The sequence below is a fragment of the Patagioenas fasciata genome, chromosome 10 (genome assembly GCF_037038585.1).
Source record: "Patagioenas fasciata isolate bPatFas1 chromosome 10, bPatFas1.hap1, whole genome shotgun sequence".
NCBI classification, from domain to species: Eukaryota; Metazoa; Chordata; class Aves; order Columbiformes; family Columbidae; genus Patagioenas; species Patagioenas fasciata.
Window position 1 is genome coordinate 11,813,902 of NC_092529.1, and position 25,380 is coordinate 11,839,281.

Below are 25,380 nucleotides of genomic sequence, written 5' to 3' on the forward strand. Positions count from 1 at the left end.
CCTATAGGAGGAAGGCATCAACTCAGACAGAAAGAGCTATAAAACATGAAATTGTAAGGAAATGTAGACCTAAAAGTCATTAGCCTAAACAGCCCAGAGTTTTAGAGAAGCAATATCAAACCTTGCTTAGAAAATTAACACACTTTTTAGTTGTACTTAAATTTTAAACACCAGTGTTGATCATTCTTGCGTGTTGCAGTTCCATTTGCACATCCAGAAATATCAGCAATCGTTTGCAGGCCTGTACCAACACGGCACAGCAGTTACCAAACAAATCAGGAATTAAATTAAGCAATAACAATAAATAGAAGTTATTTTGTTATATGTTCTCATTTACATGCACTATTTACATGTATTTGTAGAGACAGTCTGTTATACCAAAATACTGTATATTTTGTGTCGTTAGTCTAAAGACAAAGTCTTGCTCAGACCAGTGTAGCATTGTTAATGTCAAATGGCTTCTGAGTGAACTGAAAACTCTGCATAGTCATCCTGCTCTGATGAAAACTGCTTTTTTAGTTTCTTCTGCTGTATTAATATCTTTCTGAAAGGTAATTTGTGGAATAGTCAGGATAAGAAACTTATTTTAGTACTAAATCTTTTTAAATTTGGTACTCTGCAGTAAAAAAAAAAATAATAGATATATATAAAATATAAATATATATATTTTTTTTTAAACAGAAGCTGCTTAAGGGTAAAATAAGCAAAGCATTTAAAAATAGCAAAATATTTTTTAAAAATCACCCAGTGGAACCCATGATGTGAGATTAACAGGTCATCCAACACAGAGCAGCTCACATGAGAAGAGTCAATTCTGCAGAAAAGAAGCAACTTACACGTTCAGCCGCATTCTCTCAGGTATCAGGGAGTTTCCTGCTGTTCTCTCAGATCCTTTTTCTTGAGTCCATCTCAGCAGTTTGAACATTCCTGCCTCTCGCCAAACAGCAATGCTCTCGTTCTGGTCTCACATATCACCTTTGCTGCAGCGTTGACCAAGCACTCAAGAATATAATTCAGGTTCCTATGAGAGCTTCAACCTCCTTAAATGAGCTCTTTCTCACTGAGCTACCACCCTCCAAGTCCAGCAACTCCCTCCTGACCCACCACCCATTCCTGTAGCTCTACTGGGCCTCCACCTCCCTCACTTGGTTCTCCAGGACCTGGTACGTCTCCTTCGACATTATCTAGCACATTGCGGTGCAGCGGGGGAAGAAGTCTGTTTTCACCAAACTCCCTTCAAGACAGGATTAAAAAGAGAAGAGATTAAAAACCAGAAAGTTTTTTAAGCTGGTATTTTTATTAGAACTCTCTACATAAAGCACCTTTGCCTGCCTTAAACTTACAGTACTTCTCCAAACACTGCTTTTCTGTAACACAGCACAAGATGCTTCAAGCTACTCCGCATTTCTTGATTTGGACACTGCCACCTTAACAGCCTGCACAATGGCATCTTTATCAATGCCAAACATCTTCAGGAGCTCAGCTGACTTCCCGCTGCGTGGTACATGAGACACAGCCAAGCGATTGACTGTGATGCCAGGCTCGCCCACTACTGCAGCGCACACTGCCTCTCCAATGCCACCTATGGAAAAAAAAGTCAAACGTGACATATATCTGCATGCTTCCACAGGCAACATAGAGATTGCATGTATATCTGATACAAAGGTCTATGCAAGTTAAATCCCCAATTTATATGCTTCTGAGAAACATCAATCACAATATATGTCTGAACTTTCCCATTTGTGAAACAAAAACAATTCCCCATTTCAGAAGCACAAGCAGCCTGATATTTCCGAAGTACTTACAAACTGGCAGTGAGAACCACATATCTCTAAAGAGCACAGAACTGTCAGGCAGCCCTCACCACTTCTGCATCAGCTGCCAAAGGTCAGGTTTAAAAGTATGTTTAGACTGAAGAGTATTTACAAAGGTACTTAAAGAGCTGAAAATCTTAATTCCCACCAAACTCAACAGCTTTTAAGAGCTCCATCTCTTCACAATGCCTGCAAATGCCGCTAGGCACCTCTCTGAGTTATGTAAAACATCCACAACCTTTGCTTAGAGTTCAGCTCAGACAGAACCACCATCAGTCCTGGGGACAAAGGATGAAATGGGGAACTGTGCAGTGGTAGGACAGACACTCTGGTGCTGCACTTCAGGCAGGGTGTCTCCAGGAATGCAGGGCTTTCCACAGCCCTGAGCATGGTGTGGTTTAACCTGCCACACTTGGCCTCCAGCCTCCATGGATGCAGCTTTAAGCTCAGCCTGATGCAGGCTTGCAATGCATTAGGGCTTGTGATGTGTGTACAATTGACCTTCCTTGATTGCATCACACATAGAAAGCTGTGTCAGTGTAAATCACATGTCCATCATCTTAGAGTGTGATGATTTTGGCATCTTGCAAATCTGCAGTAAAATATTTGTCCAGAGCTGAAAGACGATCTAGAAAACCATGAGACACAGTGATGCTATCATCATCCATAGTCTGAACAGAAGTACAGTGCAACCAGCTCACTTCAGACAGCTGGCAGGAGTGATGCTCACATTAAAGTAGGGTAATATTCTCATAATATCTACTAATTTTTATTAGTAGATAACTACAATATCTAATGCCATAGGTCATAGCTGCCTTTCTGCTAATTTCTCCATTTCCTCCAAAAGCAACAAGCCTGACATGCAATTCACAACAGCTGCTCTCTATTTACATATGGTCTCACCTTCACAGCACATATTTGCACAGCCAAGCCTCTAAAAACCTGTGCTAACAAGACATGCCAGAGAGCGAGCGGGAGCAGATTATGGAGTGAACTATAGTTGGTGGCTGGTCACGAGTGGTGTTCCCCAGAGCTCAGTACTGGAGCCAGTTCTGTTTAATCTCTTTAACAATCATCTGGATGAAGTGATCGAGCGCACCCTCAGTAAGTTTGCAGATGACACCAAGTGGGAGTGTTGATCTGCTGGACGGCAGGAAGGCCGGAGGGACCTGGACTGGCTGGATCGATGAGTCAATGCCAATTGTATGAGGTTCAACAAAGCCAAGTGCTGGATCCTGCACTTGAGTGTTGATTGACAGCCAGCTGAATATGAGCCAGCGTGTGCCCAGGTGGCCAAAAAGGCCAACAGCATCCTAGCTTGTATCAGCACTAGTGTGGCCAGAAGGACCAGGGAAGTGATTGTCCCCCTGCACTCAGCACTGGGGAGGCCACACCTCAAATTCAAGCAACCTGGAACCTAGCTTTTGGACACAGGAAAAACTTAAGACACCTGTACAGCAATAGTCTGTTTTGCAATTTAACAAACTGGGAGAGAAGCTGCTGTAACGCCATTCTGAGACCATTCCATGCAGAATCGCTGCACTGCAGCAGGAATTTACTGTCTCACTGGGAACAAATGAATGAAGACTTCACTTGGACCAAGCACATGGAAGGGCACACAAGGCCAAGTTAATCAGAAAGGCAGTCCTGATTAACCCATTATTTTAGGAAACCTTCAACCCTCAGTGCCATAACCATAACAGCAATGAAAAAGGCTAAAACCACTCTTTTATCTGAATGACAGCATCAGGTCCCACTCTTCTCTCTCAGGTCAGGAGCAGCTGTGAGCTTCCAGCTCCTGAGGAACAATTATGTGGGCCGTGACGTTCTGGACTCAGCTTACCTTCATGGTAATGGTCCTCAACAGTGATGATTCTGCCTTTGGTTGCTCTTGCATTTTCAAGTATTGTCTTCTTATCCAGAGGCTTTATAGTGAAGGGATCAATCACACGGATGAAGATTTTTTCTGTGGAAACAGAATGAAACAATTTGCAATGTGGATTTGGAGAAGGCAAGACAAGAGAAGTGGTACAGGCAGCCTGTGATCTTCAGAGCCATTATGAAAACTGCCTACACTGACTCCCTGGTATCTGCACTTACGGCTTGTCTACCACGGAACCCAATCAACCCTGATTTTTTAATGCATTCTTTCTTCATGCACCCTGTGACACAGTAATAGCCATCCATTCCACTGACGGAACTTGAAGCAGAAAAGCCTTGGATAAGCGACCCCAGGTCATTTGGACTGCCCGTCAGTGAATGAGTAATCCAAACAGCAGCATCACAGCTAAGAGCAAAATCTATTCACCAGGAAATCCTTTCTTATTCAGACTGTCAATGACAGTTTTTTTCCCAGACCTTTATTTTACCTTCAAGTTTATTGTCAAGTCAAACACAATTTCCTCCCGCTTCTTCGATCTGCATGCATTCTGAATTCTTCACTGCAGGCTGCCCACCTGCCAAGTGTGCCTGTTTGAACTGCCCCAGCCCTGACCGTGGCACCCTTAAGGTTGGGATCAAAACCAGAATTGGACTTGTCATCACAAGGCAGGCTCAGATTGCTTACTAAAGCTTTATACAAATGGCAATTGTTTATAAAGAACAGCAAACTACATGAGGTTTGTCAGATCGTGGCGAGCTGAACACTGAGTCAACTATTACCATACATAAAGAAGCCCTCTGTTAACAGTTTAGTGACTGAAGGCTCTTAGTGGCCAACACAATTCAGGTATGAGACACTGCCTCTGCACCAAGGCATTATCTCTCCATAGCTGGTTGTTCACACTTCAAGATGAGCAGATCACTGCAAAGCATGGTAGATGCAATAAAAATTAACAATAATTCTGCAATCACGAGTTTTAAAATGTCCTAAGTCTGATGGCTTATAAAGGTGAAGTCACGGTGAGGTGAAGGTCATAATAAAATATTTGTCGACCTAGATACAGCACCCAAATCTACCCATAAACCACAGGCAACATTAATTAGGCATAGGCTACAGACTCACAGACGGATTTTTGATGGTTTATTTCTCTTCATATTTCACTGAAGGATTTTTACCTTTGCTGTGAGATATCAGTACATTTGAGCACTATCATAGAACTACCCCCTCCCACTCTAGTTAAAAGTTGATACTTTCATTCCAATCCACCAAGGTAGGAGTGATTCATTCCCACAGGAAGGCACTGCACATCCACAGCGCCGTGCAGGAGCACACACAGCACTGAGGCTCCGCTGACAAGCTGGATTTTGTGAACTGGCCCCAGTCTGATGACACTTCCTTGTGCTGGTACCGGAGCTCACCCACGTGCTTGGGAAGGATCACTCCTGCTTCTTACACACCCCCTCTAGGATTCTGCCTGCAGGGCACTTTCGGATGGATTAGCAATTCTAAGGAGACTTTGATCTGATCAGTTTGGCAATTTTCATGGCTACTAATGCTGCTAAGCTAACTAAACCTACTCAATTAGGCAAGATTGGCAGATACATGCTATGTTCCACTAAATCAGTTTAACTGGTGACCATCTGTCTGTAACATTTTAATTACTGTTTACCAGTACCACGGGTGAGCAGTTAGGCTGAGTGGTATTGATTTCTTCGCATGTTAAATGATAAAAATAGAAAAAAAAAAAAAAAAACTATAAGATAATCACCTTTTCTCAGCTGCTCTGCTGCAGCCAGAGCTTCATGCAGAGTGACTCCTGCTCCAATCACAGTCACTTGGTCATCTTTACTCTTCAGAACCACCTGCAAAAAAATGTTTAACATTAAATCTTACTGATATTTCAAAAATTTCTGGAGTTTTTATTAAAAAGATAAAATCTTTGGGATTGGAATGCTTTAGAGGGAAAGGGGCTTTTACAGGAAGGACTTTGTATATTTTTTCTGATTCTATTTATCTGGGCAGTATTTACCTTTGCCTGTCCAATATGGAAGTCCTCATTGTTGTTGTAAATGACAGGATTTTCAGGACGACTAGTTCTTATGAAACAAATGCCCTGTTTCCGAAGTAAACATGTTAAAGTTACAAAACCAGAAAGGTGCTGACATTGCAGTTTGTAAATTCTATGAAAAAAATACAGCAAAACAACTTTTCTATCTGTCTTGTTTTCACTCTTCTGTGTTACCTCTGGTTTTACTGAGTAAATTCCCCCCTCTCCAGTTCCTCTCAGTCCTTTTTCAACAGCTGGTTGTTTCAGATATTACAATACAGTTAACCTCTTCTTAGAGCACACTGGTAACTTACACAGTTTTTTTTCTGATTCCAAGATCTTTATTTCTCTTTTTTTTCCCCTCTTGTGGAAATGGAGAATCCTGCTCGCATTAATTAGACTCACAGAACTTTGCCATATATGTGCAAACTTTACTTGAGCAACTTTAAAGTAAAAGAAGAAATGCTCAGCTGAAAGCAAGGAAAAATGCTTTCCATCAGTTAATCTTCAGACGCTCTTCCAAGAGAAGTAACAAACCAGTACTTAAATCTAATCTCTCCTGTATGCTACCTTACACTCCTTTCCCTTTCCCCATCTTTTTTTCATAAACCATTCATCACATTTGCTACATACCAAATTCCCACACTCTTTCACTTAAAAGCTGTACTAGCAAGGCTGAAATTTTTCAGATTATTTGCTCCTTTCTCAAGGTAAATTTCTGTGGCAGCCAAAAGAAGTACCAAAGAGATGATCTGACCCAATGCTACCAATGACATTTGACTAAATGTCAAATTAGCCGAAGGTAAGAGAGATCAGAAGCTCTGTCACAGCCATGCAGGAAGTCTTAGTTGTCTTCAGCCTCAGTCCAATTTAACTGCAATCCCTCACTGGCAACAGAGCCGCAAAAAAATACCAGTGAGACTGGCAGCTAATATAAGCACTAGCTCTCAGTAACTCCAAAATATGCAGACTGTAAGTTTGCTAAAGACCAACAAGAGAGTTGCATTTGCCCTTATTTCTGAGCCAATTTAGACCCAAACTGCAATCACTGTGCAAACATTCACACCTCCTGAAATATGGCCCACAGTACGCCAGACTGTTCATTCTGCACTAGCCTGGGCAGAATGTCTGCAACCTTTCCATGCACAGAAAACATCCCACTGCCATGCTGGAGCCTTTGAAAGAATTTATGTGGGCAGAGACGTGCAAAAAACATGCCAGAAGCAACAAAAGAAGTACAAAAAAAAATATTTTCTGGCTCAGAAATACTGTGATGCAAACCTTGGTGTTGGCAGCTATTTCCACTGCTTTTTCCGTGGCTACAGCATCGCTGGGGTAAAACACGGTGGCATTGGGAACAGCCCGGAACATGGACAGATCCTCCAGTCCCATCTGAGAAGGCCCATCCTCACCTAAAATAATTCAGCCAGGGTTACAAAAGATTAAGTGCACATTTTTGACAATCACTCAATATAGCAGTGAGGTTAAATGTAAACTAAAAAAAAAAAAAAAAGTATGAAATCAGGCACACACGGGACATGCAAGTCTACCTGCTTGAGAAAAGAATCATCTTCTCCTTAAACTTGGAACCATCTTAACAGTAAATAAAGATAGAAAGAGACTAAAAAGAAAGAGAACTGGGGTTAAAAAGAAAAAATAGAAAATAATATATGACAATAAAACACAAAGGAAGACAACTAAAGTAGGAAGGGTACAGATACGGAAAGAGGGTCACAAAATATCTGAGCATCTTCAGATTTATACGTACTGAGGCTGCACAAGCAAAATTTATACCTGTTAATAGTGTTCCTCTAGATTTAAACTGCTGGAAATGTGAAGGGAGAATTGTGTGTGTTTCATTAGAACTGTAGAGTACTTGGTACAACTACTCTCACATTCTTTGTCTGACTTCAAGATTAAATGAAGGGTATGTATTTTTCAAGACTATGAAAAGTCTTTTAAAGAGCAACAGGACATCCACATTGTTAATTTAACAACTCAAGGTCCTTATGGCATAAACTGCAGATCTACAAACAGAATCATTAGCTAGAATGTGTGCCGGATGCCATGATTTTTCATAAAGAAACAACCACCGCAACACCCCCCGCCCCCAATGACCTTATATAAGGGCACTTTGGGAATGGCACCGTTCCAAACCAACCATGCAACGAGTTCTGAGCCCCGTCGTGTCACAGCCTGCAGAGCAGAAGCAGGCAATAAACCTTCCCACATGCACCCACTACCTGTTACTCAAGAAGGACGAGTTCACGAGGAAGGAGGAGAGTATTTTCATAAGAGCAGCACAAAACTCTGAAGAACTTTAAACATGTTAAAGAAATCAATAATTGAACTCTGCCACTATACATTACCAACAAAGTAACCACAAACCAGGAAAAGAGCATCTCAGCCTTCAGTCATGACATGAAAAAAATACTCAACATCACAGTTTCTAAACCTGTTTGCACTCTGACCAAGTCAGTGGGACCTAAGTAAGCATTTTCCTTTCCTAAAATGCAACCAAACAATGTATACAAGGAAGAAAAGTGAAATGATGAAGAACAATTAACAAGTTCTTGAATTAGCATGTTACCCAAGGTAAAGAGAGTACTCATGTTTGTCCTGCTTTTGCTAACGTGGTGCCAATAATACCAGCATTTGTAGTTTGTACTAGTAGTTTACAGACCAGCACTTGAGTTCAGCCCCAAGTGCATCTTTATGAGAATCCTGATTTATGTGGTTTTAAAGTAATACAGATCAAAGGAGAGTAATTTTCAATTACATTTGCAAAACCTACATCTATATCTTAGTAAAAAATGTGAGTGCTTAATATGAATGGTATTAAATATCTACAATATAAAACTGGTTGTCCGAACACCTCATATTTCTATTTGACACATGTACACTATGATTTCTTCCCCTATATGTTAGTTTGGAAAAGGCAGATTTTCCATTTTTCTCTCATGACCTTGAAAAAACATTTAATGTTTCATCAGATGTTTTGGTCCATCAGCAACTATTGGTCTAGGAGTGAACTTAGAAAAGTTCAGAAGGTCACTGTAATAGTTATTTCTCCTGAATTTAATGGGTCCAAATTTCAATGCAGCAGAAGCCCGGGTCCACCTAGAACTGCATAAAACTTCAATTTTCACCACAGATCCAGTTAGGGTTCTGAATTCCATGCAGGTCCAAAGTTCTAATAGGAAGTACACTTAATTCATACCCTTCCATTTAAAATTGAATCTATAACTGCTGAAATCAGTTGCAAAAGTTTGGCTTCAAAATCTTTTTTTCCTGAAAATCAGAGTTGAGGCCTGATTTAGATTTGTAAATCAAATGACTTCATAACTCTAAGTATGCACTTCACTATCACAGCTCCCAGAAGAACATTTTGGGTGCTGAAAATTGAAACTTGGAAGTGTAGTTCTAGGAGACAATTCAGGTAGCCCAAAGCAGTCTTATCTTCTTAAATGAGCAAAGACCAAAGCTAATTGGCTTTTGCACCAACACCCTTTGCTGCTTGCTAAAAGACTTTAACTGGATTGAGCTGGACTATGATGAGGTGGGATGATTGATTTTAAAAAGAAAAGAGGCTTGTAACAGAATCCCTCCCTTAATGACATACACAAGCCATAATCTGCTATACTCTGCTTAGAGCCTCCACTACTAAAGCACACTCTATACCTCAGCTTGAGGTTCTGGACGAGACTACACATGCTCATGAAGCATCTGTAAATCTTTACCAATATTACAGGTCAAACTATTTTGCTTCAAACAAAAACCTCCAACCCTCTTCCAAACCATACTGCTAGCCAAAATATTAAATGAACTGAAAAACTGACATATGCAAAGAGCCTTAATTTACTAGCCCTGTCAGATCGCACTCCCTTTCTTTTCCCCTATAAATACCAAGTAGTTTTTCAAGCATGAATGTCTGCTGGCATTTTCCTTCTTGGTATGCAAGTCTGCTCCTGTTTTCATGGGTGATATCTATGCATTTCATTAAAAAAAACAAAACTTCCTTCCTCTCTCAAATCAAAATCCAACCCCAATATGATCTGACATGTACCAAACACAGGATGGGAAGCAAAGATGAGAGAAGTTACTGCCAGTTTCCTGAATTATATAACAGTGTCACAGTTCCTGTTTCATTAGTACTTTGAGGTTTCGGGGGTTTTTTTAATCAACACACTAACTGCTCCAGTAGTAAGAAATACTGAGATAAATTGAAGCAATTACTTCAAATTGGTGATAATAAATAATACATTGGTGATAATAAATTGGAATAATAAAACCAAAATATTTATCCCTTGTAAAGTGTTTTTGAGATTGGTGAACAAGAGCAAGAATAATATGATTAGTTTCTCATTTTAGGGATTGGAAAACAGAGGTACATTAAGCACACAACTATTCACATCACAGCAGATGTCAACTGCAAAGATGGAATCTCAGGTCCTCATCTTCAGTCTAGTCCCTTGATACTGTTCTGTGCCTGTACTGTACAAAAGCTTGTACGGAAAAGTCAAAAAGGGGAAAAAAAAGCAGTTAAGCTGATGAAGGCTTGAAATCTTTCTCGTTCTTTCTAAATACGTGCCTGATAAAAGTGAATTGCAAGTATGACTTCTTCCTATTAAAGGTGGCACTGCTGCACCATCACAGCTGTTACTGATTGTCTCCACAAGGCATTACCAGTTTGACTGCTAGACACTTATCACTAAAGGATGGGAACTGCTGATAAAGAAGCCAAGGTTGCCCTTACCAATAGAAACTCCACAGTGCGACCCACAGAGATTGATGTTACTCTCAGAGATGGCAGCCATTCGGATCTGGTCAAATGCCCGTGTGAAGAAGGTAGCAAAGGTGCTGGCAAAAGCAACGGTTCTGTCACGAGTGGCACAACCAACTGCAATGCTCACCTGAAAAGAGGGAGATTGTACATGAACAGCGAATGCCTCATTTATCAATTTTTTCCAAGAGATCATCTATATGACTTCCTACCATAAAACCTTAGCAAGGAGCTCTCAATTAGGATTAAAAATTTATGTCCAGTCCTACTCCTAATTTTAGGCTTTTCCAAAAAAGAAAAGACGCAACTCACTCTCCTCATATCTATCCTCCATCATCTCTGCTCCTCGCCTCAACTGTGAGCTGTTATTGTTGATCCTTGCTGGCAACTTCTTTTCTTCAACCAATCTAAGCAGCCACTCACGGAGTTTTAAGACTTATCCTCTTCCCTCTTTCTTTTCCTGGATCAAGGATTACACTTTCAGTCCCAAGGACATGGTTTTACTATCTCAGAAAACAAAAATTATCATTACTAAGTGGGAATGGATTTACCTGTGTTATTTGGACTGATGTTCGCTAAAAGGGCCCTTCTTCAAGCAAGGTGGAAATTAGAACAAGGTCCTTAAATTGTTTATTGCTACAATTACCCCATATATTTATTTTACACAGAAACTGCAGAAACTGGTCTGCTCCTCATGGCAAAGTTCTCCTAAACCAATGTAAATCCAAAATGCCTGACTCAAGCCTGTCAAATTGCCCTAGTATAAAATTTGCAAGAGACAATCCATGGGTTCTTTGGTTATAAGTCATTAAAGACAACAACAAATTTCTGCCTGAATTTCTCTTTAATTTCATTTGCTTCAGTGAACCCATACAGGTGGCAACTGAAGACTCGGTCAAACAGATGAATTATCAACTTATTTTCGTCCTTTCTGTACAAATGCTATCAGCCTAAATTTATTAACTGTTTCTCTGTCCTCATCTTTAGGGTAGAACTCACTGTCACATTGTGACATTCCACCTCCTGTGAACTAAAAAAAAAACCTTTAAAAGTCTTTTCAGAGCTAAAACTTGGCAAATCACACTGTGGAAAATATTGCTGTTGTTTACATGCTGCCACGTCCTTGTGTTCTGCTGAAACACAGACAATAAGATCACAAAAATTTAAAAAAAGGGGGATTTAGGAATGAATGATTAGAAGCCTATTGTATCGTATCTATAAGCTTTTGCCATAGCCTAGGTTTTTCTCTAAGAAGTGAGCAAGTTAAACTAAATAGCCATGAATAGACATGTGAAAAGCAATTATAAAACTTTACTCTGAAGACTTAAGACTGAATGGTCTGAGATGCTGTTGTGTACTACTAGTAATTCATAAAACCAAGAGACCAGTTACCATGTTCTGTTCAGCAATGTAGCATTCAATGTAGCGACTGGGATGTTCTTTCTTAAAAAGCTCTGAGAAGGTGGAATTCTTTGTGTCTCCATCCAAAGCAATCACTCGATCATTAGCATGGCCCAGTTTTGCAAGTGCAACACCATAAGCTTTGCGGGTAGCCCACTAGGAAAAGAAACATACAGCAGTACTGTTATAACTTTATGTTTTTAGAAGCTTTTTCCCCCACTTTTTTTTTTTTCCCCCCATGAGTGCATATACATACAATTAAAAAAGAATAAAAAACAAACACGCAACCAAAAACATTTTAAATGTTAGTGATATTGAAAATATGTATGAGAACAGTGACATACAGAAGAATAAACAAAAAAAACCCAAAATACAGTGAAGCATCAGGACACACAAATCAGCAACTCCCTACAAATCCAGCTAGAGGATTTTCAAAACCTTAGATCCGAGTCATGCAAATTCACTGAACCTCAAGTAGTTTCTTTAATTTTAAATACACATAAAATAGTTTGGGTAATTGATAATGATCAAAAAATGAAGAAGAATTATTTGGGTCTTTACATTTTGATATATCCTTTCAATATCCTGTGAGTTGAATGTCTGTGTGTCACACCACAGAGGGAGAGGTGGGTAGCTGAAATCATGACAAGGGATAACAAACCCTCCTGCCACCCATAAAACAGTCTCACACTTTGACGATATCTGACAGTGAAAAACAGGGTACCTTTTCTCCCACTTTGTAAGTTGGTGGAGATGGCATCTTGATGTTTCTGATGTTTACTACAGGTGCATCTTCTTCTGGGAGGGCTGGAGAAAGCTTTTTCTTGGTTTGGATCTTGTCATCTATTTCCTGAATGACTTGTTCAGCCATGTTCTTTGGAAGGGGCTTTCCATGCCAGCTTTCCTTGTCTTCAACACCTGTGTATTTAAAATTACATTGCAAATAAGAAAAATATAAAAGTATTTTTTAGCTGAAGATTTTACCCAGGTAAAAGTGCATCTTCTCCACTGTAAACAATTACAATGGTAATCAATAGCATTAAGATAGCCATGTTTAAACACGGAAGAGAAATAGTTAAATCCCATATATTCCAAACTAGTGATGAAATTCCAGCACCTTCTACTGAAATTGTTTTTAAATTGGCCTGGTATGTAAGTGCAGCAAGATGTAAACAGTAAATCAGTGTGAACAGTTAACATAAAATTTCAGCAGTTAGGCCTAAATAAACAAACTCAGCTAAGCTTCAAACAAGACCTGAAGTTTTACAGCTTTATTTTAATAGCTTCTGATGACTCTTTATCTTTGTGCATCTGGCACTAACAGCAAATTACCTCGCTGGCTGGTATGCTGCTTTTCACTGAGTAAGTCACCAAGAATAATAATTTTTTCTTGCTTACTCAATGAAAAGGAATGAAGATATTCACTCCTGTTATTAATACTATTATCCATTTTATGGATGCAGTTCTCAGTAGCCAGCACATATTTCACTTGCAAGAACAAATATGACTTTCTTAACACTAGCACTGTTGAGAAGTATGAAGAGTTTGAAAGACTTTCTGCGTGCCATTGCTCAAATGTGTAGGTAAACATCTGCCCCCTTGACAATGACATTTCGGTAAGTTTCATACCACATGAAAACTACAAAGGGATCTTAGAGGCACCGTGAACTCCAAAATTCAAAAATCATGCTAACCTATGCAATTATTTCTATGGACCACTGTATCCTGTATCTAAATGAATTACATATCAGATCATATGAAATCACCTGTAGCATGACCAGGCAGCTTATACACCACATCTCAAGCAGCTTTGTCAAAACTGTAAATGCAGCATCCCTCCCCATTTTCTGTGCCTTTATGCTGCCTGGTTGGTACCAAGCAGACCCAGTCATCTGCAACACAAGGAGCATGGAGCTTCTGTGACAAAGTTACTCGCTTCTCTGTCTCGGAGTAGTCTCTTTGAGTCTAAGGATCAAGAACAAGCCAAGAAGGATGTCCACTTTTGCTAGGGTAATTATCAAGACCAACTGTATGGCCCAATGTTCCCCCATCTCTGGTCATCTTCTAGACTAAAAAAGACTTTTTAGAAGGGTAACAACTTGAGTACAGCTGACAGTAAAGGAAAAACTGCTCTGCAACTGGAGATCTGTAAAAGCCTCATCAACATGGAAGCGCATCTGGCTGGATCATGTGAAGAATAACATGAAGATCCGAGAGCCACATCTCTGCCTGCTCCAAAGGAGCATCAGTGTAATGTCCTCCATAAGAAAAGGCAACAAAAAACACTAAGGTGAAATTCTGAGTTTTCAGATTGTATGGTAGTATGATCAAGTCAAAAAGTTGACAGGATACCAACCTTTATCTAATGTATGAAATGTCACACTTCGTATTTTTGTAATGATTTCACCTTTATCATAGCACAAGTAAGAGGTGTTTTATTACCTGATATGCCTTTGCCTTTAAAGGTCTTTGCAATGATAGCTGTTGGTTGATGTTTGGCCTGGCCAAAGGCTTTGCAAAGTTCCTCCACACTGTGTCCATCCACTATGATAGCATGCCAGCTGAGAACACAAACACATCAACTGTTTATACAGGGGTTTAACATGTGACACTCTCAGGTAATTTGCAATAACAGCAAATACTAACTTCATGCCAATGCAGTGTCTTTTTAAGAGAACCAAAGTATGCCAGAACCGTGAACTAGCATTTGAGATCATAAAATATCATAGTCCCTTTTTTATAATGCAAAATGAGTCACAGAGGGATTAACAGTTACTAGCAAAATTCACAGCCCACAGATAACTAAGTTATCCTAGATTTCTTAATTTTTAATCAAAAGAGCAAATCAAACATCTAGAAATCAATTTTAAAACTGACAGTTAAAGTCGACTAAAATAAAACTGCTCCATCATAATTTGCATGGCTGTTATTCCATCAGACAGATTTTTTAGTCATGGATTGTTCCATCTACATAGAAATGTACATTTCTAAACCAAATGAAAGCTAAAACACAAAGAATTCTCTTAGGAGTAATGGCTTCCATGCCCTTTTTTCTGACCTACTTGCTCTGACTGTACATTTGGTCACATAAACAGTTATAAAATCTGTATATAATGTGATAGAAAATTCTTTAAGATCCTCTGACGAATTTATCTGAGTAAGCAGTCCTTTTATTTTTACTTGAAACAAAAAATTCTGCAACTTTTAATATTCCTGCTGTACAAATACAGACAACCAATATTTGACATTAAGAAAGACTGTCTTTCTTGGTAATGGTATCCTTTAAGAGCCAAAAACTAATTTTAAAAATTCTGAAAAGCAATCAAAACACACAGTTTCAAACAAGACTATACCGAACTTCTTCCAATCACATACCCGAAGGCTTCACAGCGTTTCTGGTAGATCTCGACATGATGCTGCAGAGGAGCAGGGTCACTTTGTCCAAGACGGTTAACATCAAATATAGCAACAAGATTATCAAGTTTGTAAAACCCAGCAAAAGCCATGGCCTCCCAAACAGAGCCTTCAGATAACTCTCCATCTCCAAGCAGACAATACACTCTATAGCTAGAAGAACAAATAAATCAATAATTTTTTACATGTAAGCACAATTAAATCAAAAGCAAAATCCCTTTAACAATTCATAGTGACAATTCAGTGCTTTTTCTATGCCAAACTCAACTCCCATTGCTCAATGCATTGACCTCAGACAACCTTACATAACCTTAGACAAATTAAATTATAATACTTTTGAGCCGTTAAAATGAAAAAATAAGAGGATAAATACTGCACTCCTTTTCAAACCTTTGTCTCAAAAAATAACAGGTCTTAGGCCTCCTATTGCAAGGCTTGAATGAACAGGACCATTAAACACTGTCACTGTGACTCAGCAGGATCACTAACAATGCAGGAATGGTGACTGTCTGCTTCCTCATTCCAACTATCTACTCCCTGGAAGGGTGGCCAACAATTTAATTTCAGGGAACTATAAACTGGGGATGAACTCAACTACAGATTAAAGCAGGCTGCATATGCAAATTCAGAATTGAGGAAAGCAATAACCAGCATGATGTGACTCTGCAGCCTACTTGTCCAAACACTAAGGCTTTTTATTTAGGTAAAACTCAGGAGGAGCACTGCCTGATCTCTGTAGGATTCAGCCATTGTATTTATTTTCTATTACCACTCTCTTCTTTTTTTCAATGACAAAGCTTTATAAATGTTTAAGATTAAAAAAGAATAGTAAATTAGCCTTCCAATATATAATTTTAAAACAAAATAATCAAGATGGCTCTTAGCAATTTTATTAGACATTAAGCTATAACAGACTTTTGATCTGCATTCCACCTGCCTTCAGCTAAATCTGAACTCCTCCCACATAAGCTGCTCCCAATACTGCACACAAGACCACCTTTTTCTTCTGCCATGTAAGCATTCGTTAGATTTTTTCCACACATAGCATCTGCTAAACTCAATCAAAATCAGCAAGTCATCTTTCACAGAAATGATTTCAAGCCATTGAAGTGTAGGACACATTAACTGGGCAGCCTATGCTCAAATGTACTAGAACTGTCACATAAAATATATCAACTGCATCAGGCTATTTTCCTCCTCACACAGATTTGCCTTTAGACATCTACTTTTCTTGCTCACAAAACAAATGGCAGAAGCAGTCATTTTTGTCTCTATGGAGGCGAGTGCCTTTCTGATTACATTTTGAAGCCCTGCTTCATGATTTAACGGTGCTATTACTGACCATAACAGTCCTTTATCTAGATAGGTGTTGTACGTTATTTGTCACCTGACTTGGAAAAGATGCATCTCTAGTTTGCGTGTCCTCTTAAGGGGATACATATGAGTCTCAACATGGCTCTCAATCACTTATTGTCTTCTCCGTCCAGGAACATGACCTTGCAATGCTGTCAGGTCACAAAAGGAACACACATATGCACTAATTCTTGCTAATCTTTAAATTCTTGGTAGTTTCACTGGTGATGGCTTTATAATTATCAGGCTAGTAATCTATCATTTGACACCTGAATTTGAAATTAGATTTGGAAATGAAGAATAGAATAAAGGAGGGTTTTTTCCTGATTGAGATAAGAATATACCTTATTTTCATAAGATATTCCCACTGAATGCCTATAATCATGAAATATGAACATGGAATTACCTGGCTCTGTCAAAGAACTTCCCAGTGTATGCCATTCCACATGCAGCACCAAGACCCTGACCAAGGGACCCAGTAGCCACATCAGTGAATACTTGTCTCTGAGAACAAAAAGGCAACAATTATTTTAGAGTGAAAAACCAGAAGAACTATATTCCAGTGGCAGGAGATGGTTCAGCATACATCAAAATTCAACTTCTCAGCCATAACAATATAGTGCAAGTCCCTCCAAATCTTGCCCTGTTCCCCTTCTTTCCCTGCAATGCGTGTACCTCAGTGATCAGTGTCACAAGCTAACAAGGCTCTGACAGGGAATGGTACCTAAGGCCCAGGAATTTCTCAGCTACGCCTTGGATGGCAACACTTAAGAACTGGCGATTTTGTGTAAAAAAGAATCAATTGAAACAACTAGCTGTGAATGGAAAGACCAATGAGGTGAACAAACTGGACATAAACTCTTGAAATACGGTAAAGCTTCCTAAAGGTTAAGAAAAGCCACGCTGGAACATTAAATAAACCTTTTTAACATGGAAAATATTGACATACAGGGCTGTAGGGGCATTTTACTGCAACAATAAAGGTCATTTTCGCATGATCATTCAAATGCATACATTGATTCAGAAGTGAATGCATAAATATCGTCATCCTTCTTCTAAGTCTTTATCTTTCCCTGTACCGTAGCTGGCAACCAAGAACTGCTGCAAAATACATGCATTTCTTGTTTTACAGAAAACATCATCTTATATCAAAGGTTATGAGCACTCACTGGTACTGGGTGTCCTTCTAATACAGAATCAATTTTCCTTAGGTTCAACAATTCTGCATCTTGTAGAAAGCCAGCTTCTGCCCAAACAGAATATAAAATCGGTGCTGCATGACCCTAGAGAGAAACATACATTTTTAAGCAAATCACAAGGTTCACAATATCCTAGTGACAAGGCAAAATTCTACAAAGCTGACGAACCCTGGAATCAGGTTCTTATGTCCATTAAAAAGGGCCTGAGTTATAAAACACTTTTATAACGTAATGTTGATGCCTGTTGTCAAGATCCCCATGTACTTGCTTAAGGCACCCCAGATGGCTATGGTTCAGACAGAAAGACTCTTGAGGACTATATTTAGCATGTCCTCCTGACAATCAACACGGAAGAGTAAGAAGGTCTCAGCCATCCAGGTCCAATTTCAAAAAGTTTTGGTATCCAAATAAACCACCTTGATTCAATTTGCTTGGGTACCAGTTTCAAGAACAGAGCACTGTTAACTAAAGCAGTAAGCAGATGGACGAGCAAGTGTTATCCCTCTAGAATTTCTTCAATATATATGTATTCAAGGTAAGATACAGTGAGTGACAACAGGCAAAATTTTAAGCTTGATATCCTTAGATCCTTGCAGCCAGGTCCAACTGGGCAACCGCGAAGTAGTAATCTTCCACTCATGGAGTCAGTAGGAGTCAAAAAAAGCATGCAGAGGTTTGAAACGATTCAGCAGCTCTGGACAGAAACCCTGAGTAACTACAGAGGTAAAGCAGTGACTCTTACTGCTTTACCACCTCAGCATCTGAAACACTAATGGCCGGTCCAGATTGTGGTTTTATGTGTTTTCTGAACCACAGTGGCTTCTGAAGTAGTATTGACTTTCACATTGTACTGGCACAGTGGGAATACAAACTACCCACCAGCCCACCATAACTACTTCATATAATGCTGCCTGAAAAGCTGACAGTAATTAGTGCACATTGTAATGTGACTGCAGGTATAACAGCATGGCCGCATTTAACAAGTAGAGCACAAAAGCTAACTGTGACTTACTCGTTAGAAAACTGGTTATGCCAAAATAAAACAGATGTTAATAGTTTTTGATAGATTTTACAGACAATAATAACAATTATTATTTAATACTAGAACAACTTAACAGTCAAGACTAATCAAGACTCATTATAGACACTTTTCGATTATTTTTTGAGTGTCCTGGTTTTGGCTGGGTTTGGATTTACTATGAGAATAATGTTGGTAACACACTGATGTTTTAGTTGTTGCCAAGCAGTGCTTATACTAAGGTAACGACTTTTTTTATTTGTCTTTCTGAACCAGACAAATTCCAAGCTCTCAAATTTTCCAATAGACTTCTGTGCATATGCAAGCATAAGTATGCATAAGTCAAGGCAGACAAATCAATTTAATTTACAGACATACAGCTCTTTATAGCAGACTGCAAAAGCACAGCATAACAGTTATGAATTTACCTTTGAAAGAACAAACCGGTCGTTGCTGGCGTTTCTGGGGTCTTGCACTTTGTACCTCATGGTATGGAAAAACAGCACAGACATAATCTCTGCTGCACTGCAACATGATGTAGGGTGGCTACAAGTCAAGACAGACCCAAGATTACCACTTCTCATTATTGTCTGCTCAGGACCATATCTTTAAAATACCACTTTACCAGTCCCTACTCCTCAGCATTAAAATACACAGTCTAAGTGCTTTTGATAACCCATCCCATCTACCATTACCCCAATGCCAATTAGTTGTACTTTGAAACCAAGGGAGCCTTCTTATCTAGTTAAAGTGGATGTTAAAAGATAGACCCTGGTGTCAGCTCAAGGACACATCTTTTAGAGCTCTCTGTTCTCCATGTCAAGGGAACAGCACCCGAATTCGTGACTGTGAAGCACAGGAAGTCGTCTGACCCTGTGCCTGAAATCATCCTCCTGCTGATGGCAGAATTTCACACTGATGCAGAGGACACAAAGCTTTCAACAGTACTCTGGGCCACTCACCGAGCAGAGGAACTAAAAGTGTGGCATTGTGACTTGTTCAGACCCTGTTGCACAGGCAGGGACTGGTAACCCAAGATTAACTTTTGCAGAAAGTTATGGAACTCTTTGAACTGTGTAATGTAAGTACCATTTTATTTTACCATGTTAGAGCTGCTAAAACTAGAATCCTGATTTCTAAAGAAGGCATTAAATAATACAATTCTTGTATTTCATCTTCTGCTGAAATTAGGCACAGAAACTGTCTCCAGTAAACACCCAGATACACATTGCAAAATCCTAATTTGCTTCATCTTTGGCTAAGAGAGGAACCAACATTTCCTACATTTGCATTTATACTTGAAATATTGAACCAGTTGAGTTATCAAATATTTATAAGTATCTGGGACAGCCTCTCCCACTGGACTATCTGGATGACTTTTGCAACAACTTTCAACAGCAGCACAAATTAATACTTCGACTATAACTTGCCTTAGAAATACACAGGCACATTTCAGAAGCAACTATGCCATACAGTACCAACAAGCCAAAAAAAAGTTACATGAAAAGGCTCATTTTCAAGTGCAAATATTGAATTATTCCAATATAAGGTATATATTTCACTTCAAGTGTAATAGAAGGGCATACAATTGCTTTTATTTATCTAAATTACTGTAAATTAAATTACGATCAGTGTAGTTCTTATGCACCTTGACAGGATGGCACTACTTGACCACTTGGGTGCACCAGCCTTGGCTTTTCACTTGCAATAAATTGCAAAAGGGGTAAGGAGGCTCTTAAAAAACCTTTATTGAGTGCAGAAAGTAGCATTTTTCAGATTCTACTGGTGTAAACAGGATCATTCTTTATATCAATGGTTGCTACTGAAGTACAGGAAAGTGAATGATGAACAGCAAGATCATTACAGCTGCGGAAATCTGCACCAGCTTTGAAAACAACTTGCAGTCCCACCTCACTTTCTCATCTACCAACATTTATTTTCAATCTTCAACACAATACTCTTAAAATATTTAACCCTAATGGTAAAAGAAGACAAATCTACTATGAAAGTGTCACGTTTTGTTTCCCACATGTACATTTACCATGCATGTTAGGATTAGACAACACTTTCACACTGTAACTTCAATCATAATATTCCCTTCTGCTAGTGATAAACCTTCCCTCCCAACATCCCCAACAGTGCTGTAATAAAAGAATAAAAACATGCAAAACACTAGCAACATATGAATTATGGTTAGTGTCCATCCCTTAGTAAGTACTCACACAGAGGAAACCAAAAGAATTAGCTTTATACCATGGTTTCAAACATATTAGTAAATATTTATATATTTTAGTTAATCAATAAGCCTTACATGCTTGTTTAAAGCTTTCATTCCTGTAATTTTATTAACTTTATACTTAACCATACTTCTATGAATTCCTGGTCTTGGTAAAAAAAGTTTTAAACAACCTAAAATGGTAGCGTGTGGAAAGAAAAAAAAAAAAAAAAAAAAAAAGGTAAAAATTTTAATAAATTACCTGGAATTGGAACAAAAAAAAATTATTAAAACTACAGGTTAATTAAATGATTTCCTACTAACAGAAATAACCCAAAATTTAACTATGTATCGGATACCAGAAAACATTCTAAAAATCAACCACACAATGTTCTTTATATATAGCCATCTTAACTACCTCTACTGGTCTTCTATTAGCTCACACTTTTCTAACAAGTTCTGTTAAAATAATTCCTTGTTAAGCCTAACGAAGTCTATTTAGAGTACTTGTACGTGGAGAGAAAAAAAACCACAATCAAGTCATAACCACTGTTCTCACACACAAATCTTTCACATTTTGCTCCTGACCGACGATCAACCTAGAACTTGGTGGTCATGGTCTGATCAACACGCTTCTCTGCCAGAGAAATACAGCCCTTCAGTAGTAAATCCAACCAAAGTCCATTAGAACACTGAAATCCTGGATTCACACAAATCAAGAGTAAAATAATTACTTCAACATAAGTTTTTTTTTTTGTGGTGTTTTTGGTTTTTTAATTACTCTGCATCAATTTATATTAGCTGCATCTACACGTATCCACACATTTTAACTAAAAAGAATAGTGGTGGAATGTTACATGGAATACTGAGTGAAAGACAAAAGCTAAAAAATTGAAGGAGAAAATAATCTGCAGGGAGGGATCAAACCACATGTTATGAAACTTAACTGCCTCTTAAGAAACTCTTGCAACTTCCACTTTTAAGAATCTACCCATTTAATTCTAGGAAGCCAGGCACTGTTTCAAAACTGCAGAAACTTATCATGAGCTACAAGAGACTCTACCAGTTTTGATGAAAATGTCTGCACTACTTATCTAAAAGAAAAACTTCTTCCACACCCAAAAGCAAGTATGTTCAATCATTACAACTAAATCAAATTTTTCCCCACCTAAGGCATTTTAAGCACAAATTTATTTTTCCAGTTCACTGAATGTTTCCACTACAGCTGGAAAGTCCTCAAAGTGACACATTTGAACATCTTCAGGATCAGACAACCCGATCTTTTAGCTCTTGTCCAGACAAAGGTTGTATTTTCTTTAACAAACGTTAGTACAGGTAAAAACTGCAAGAGCCGGCCTGTCAGATCTACCAGAGAACCACTTGCATTGCAAAATATGCCACAGTTTACAGAAATTACTTCCTTGACAGAAGTAGACAGGTCCTGTTATGTTTGAAGTGGTTTTATTGCAAGTATTTCCTTCAGTTTGACAAACTACACCTTTAATAAACACAAATTTCCTTAACAAAGTCAATGCAAGCATGACAGTTTTTTTATTAACTGTAATATTCTATTTAACTTGCATTCAAACATCTTTCTACATTCTTAGTGTATACTATCAATTGAAGCAAAGTTCACTGCCTCGTTCAGATTTTGGAAAACACATTGATAACACATAGCTGTTTTAGAAATGTACATGACTTGCCTAACACTGCAAAACACTCTGAACATCTTTTCCTTTCAGGCACACTACTACACCACCATCTTGGTAACCAAACCTAATTAATTATGAAAATATACGACCTGTCAACAGAATCTTCCCTCCAGAGCCCATCTTTCATAATCTGCTCATCCAGGTTGTGTAATAATTTCAGACTCTACACCACTCCAGTGCTAGAATAATCTAGTGATTAATGAAATGCAAGAGGTACTCAGTATTCTATCATATATGATCCAGGAATCAAAAGCTCGAGTCAAACTACTTTTATTGTTCCTTCATCAGTATAGGGAGAATGGTTTTTACTGTTGAATTTCATGGACCACAGAAGAGAAGCAAAGGCTGGAGCAAAATTCTTATTCTTTAACAGCACATCAGACAAAACAGAAAAATAATTTTATTTGTAGATAAGACAACTGATACCATACAGGTCTGTGGCCCACTTAAAACACACACTAGAAGCTCAAGACTGAAGCCCAAGCTTTACTAAGTAGATTTAACACAATTTTTCTTGCCTACAATTTCACACAGGCTTGTGTAACGCTGCCTGTACATTGTAGCTTGGAAACAAAGAATTAAAAGAGCAGTTGTCGGGTATCTTGTACTTCTCTCCCGAGAATGGATCAATCAAGCCATGGCTTTGTAAAAACCCCCTCCTATTGTTCCCTGTGTCCCAACATTCCATTTTACAAGGGGAACCAAAGCAGCGTTTTCATTTGCTGAATGCAAAAGGAATGAGTAAAGGTCGTTTTCTGTGCATTCTGAGAAAGAGCCATGTGAGGCAGCCCATGTCAGACAGACGTGGGTGGAAAGTGTAAGGCAATTCAAACGAAAAGTTTTAAATATTTTACACACCACCTTTTTCCACACAAACCTCAGTGTCCAAAGTATTCCTTCTTTTTTTTTTTTTTTTTTTTTTAACAGCACAGCCAATTTCGAAGTTCAAAGGAGGAAATTGCAAAAAGATGTGATACATTAAAAAAAAAAAAAGGCTAGCACTCCACAAGGAAGCACTCAATTGCATTATTGAAGCAGAAAAATGGCTTTAATTTTACATGAGTAAAAGTGGACTGTTTGCAGAGATTTTTTTCCATAGGTAAAGCACGATCAAAGGCAGGATAACCCTGGAATCTGCACACATCAGAGCCTACAGTAAATCCTGTCCAGAGGCCTGAATAAACTGCCCAGTTGAGACTGCGGGCATTTCACAGATAATCCCACTTGGGCTCACTTGAAATTCTGTGCAGAATTAGTTCCAACTGACGGGCACGAAATGAAAAAGAAAACGCTTGTGCCTCAGGCACAAATTCTTTGGTTTTCAGTCCTGCATCAACTTAACATTCCCGGCCTCTCTCCGCAGCCACAACATCCGCCGGGCCCCAGGACCGGGCGGCTCTGCCCACGGGACCCCGCACCTCGCCCGCGGCCGCCATTTCCAGTGTGGCACCTCCCCATGGAGCAGCTTCGGGTGTCGGGGCACAGGGAGTCTGGCCGTGACCCCCGCGGTTCCATCCCTCCCCCGCAGCCCGCGCTCCCCATCCCGCGCAGCGCACGTCCCGCCCCGGGGCCGCCCCAGCCCTCCCGCCTCAGGCACGGGTGGGCGCCCGGCATCCCGCCCGCCCGGTGTTCTGCACAACGGGAACACAGACCGAGGGGGAACTCTGCCCTCGGGAGGCGCCGGTGCGACCCCCGGCAGCGGTTAACGGGCTGAGGGAGCCGGCGCAGCCCCTCCCGGCACCACCCGCCTCGGCCTTCCCGCTGAATGGATGCGCGGCCCGGGATGCGGGAGAGCGAATCGCCGGAGGCGCAGCGCGGGGCCGGTGTGCGGCCGGGGCCGGGGCGCAGCCCGCCGGCCTCACTCACCCGGACCCGGCCGCGCTTGTGGCCTTGATAGAGCTGATGCGGAGTCGGTTGGCCGTGTCCTTCAGGGCCTGCAGGGTCTGCTGGTCGGGCTTGTGGTAATCTTCCATAGGGGCGAGACGGGAGGGCCGCGGCAGCAGCAGGGCTCGGGCGGCGGTGGCACCTGGGCTGGGCAAGGACGGCGGCGCTCCACGGGCTGTGGGCAGCACGCCTCAGCCGGGCCGTGCGGTGAGGGCGGAGATGGGGAGACAGAGCGGGGCCGCCCCGCGCTCCGCCTCCAGCCTGCGCCGGCCCCGGCCGCGCACAGCGCCGCGGCAGGACGGGCGGGGCCGGCCAGCGGCTCCCCCTGCTGGCGCGCGGAGGCGGCGCTGGGCCCCCGCCCGTGGCCGCGCGCAGGCGCCATTTCCTCTGCCGCCCGGCAGCCGCTGAGCGGGAGGAGGGGGCGGCGGCCCTGGCGCGGGGAAGGCCCGTTGTCTGCGGTTCTCCGCCATTCGAACCCTGTTCGGTGTGATTGCACAGGGTTTCCACCTCAAGCTTGTTCCCGTGTGTAAAACAACGTCACTGCATGCAGTGTCTCCTAACAGTACCCTTGTTCCTCTGCAGTCAGGAGAAACATTAACAGAATTACCCTGTGACGCTTCCTTTCAATAAATCATTTATGTTTCTATAATACATGTGT

At 40.3% G+C, this 25,380-nt stretch overlaps 1 protein-coding gene across 2 annotated transcripts; it reads right to left on the bottom strand.

Annotated features, from left to right (window-relative positions):
• Positions 1–1,277: 1,277 nt before the first annotated feature.
• On the bottom strand, positions 1,278–24,966 carry TKT (transketolase). 2 transcript variants are annotated; one of them, XM_065845390.2, is made up of 14 exons: positions 24,705–24,966; positions 19,340–19,457; positions 17,864–17,977; positions 17,101–17,198; positions 15,303–15,494; positions 14,370–14,488; positions 12,652–12,845; positions 11,919–12,083; positions 10,500–10,656; positions 7,025–7,155; positions 5,726–5,809; positions 5,465–5,558; positions 3,658–3,780; positions 1,278–1,582 (listed from the first exon to the last, which is right to left on the bottom strand). In XM_065845390.2, exons 1-14 carry the CDS (start codon positions 24,809–24,811, stop codon positions 1,395–1,397), a joined length of 1,884 nt encoding a protein of 627 aa, XP_065701462.1. In that variant the 5' UTR covers positions 24,812–24,966; the 3' UTR covers positions 1,278–1,394. The 2 variants fall into 2 exon arrangements, with proteins under 2 accessions (XP_065701462.1, XP_071669250.1); XM_071813149.1 differs by lacking the exon at positions 24,705–24,966 and adding an exon at positions 21,279–21,297.
• Between the last annotated feature and the right edge of the window lie 414 nt (positions 24,967–25,380).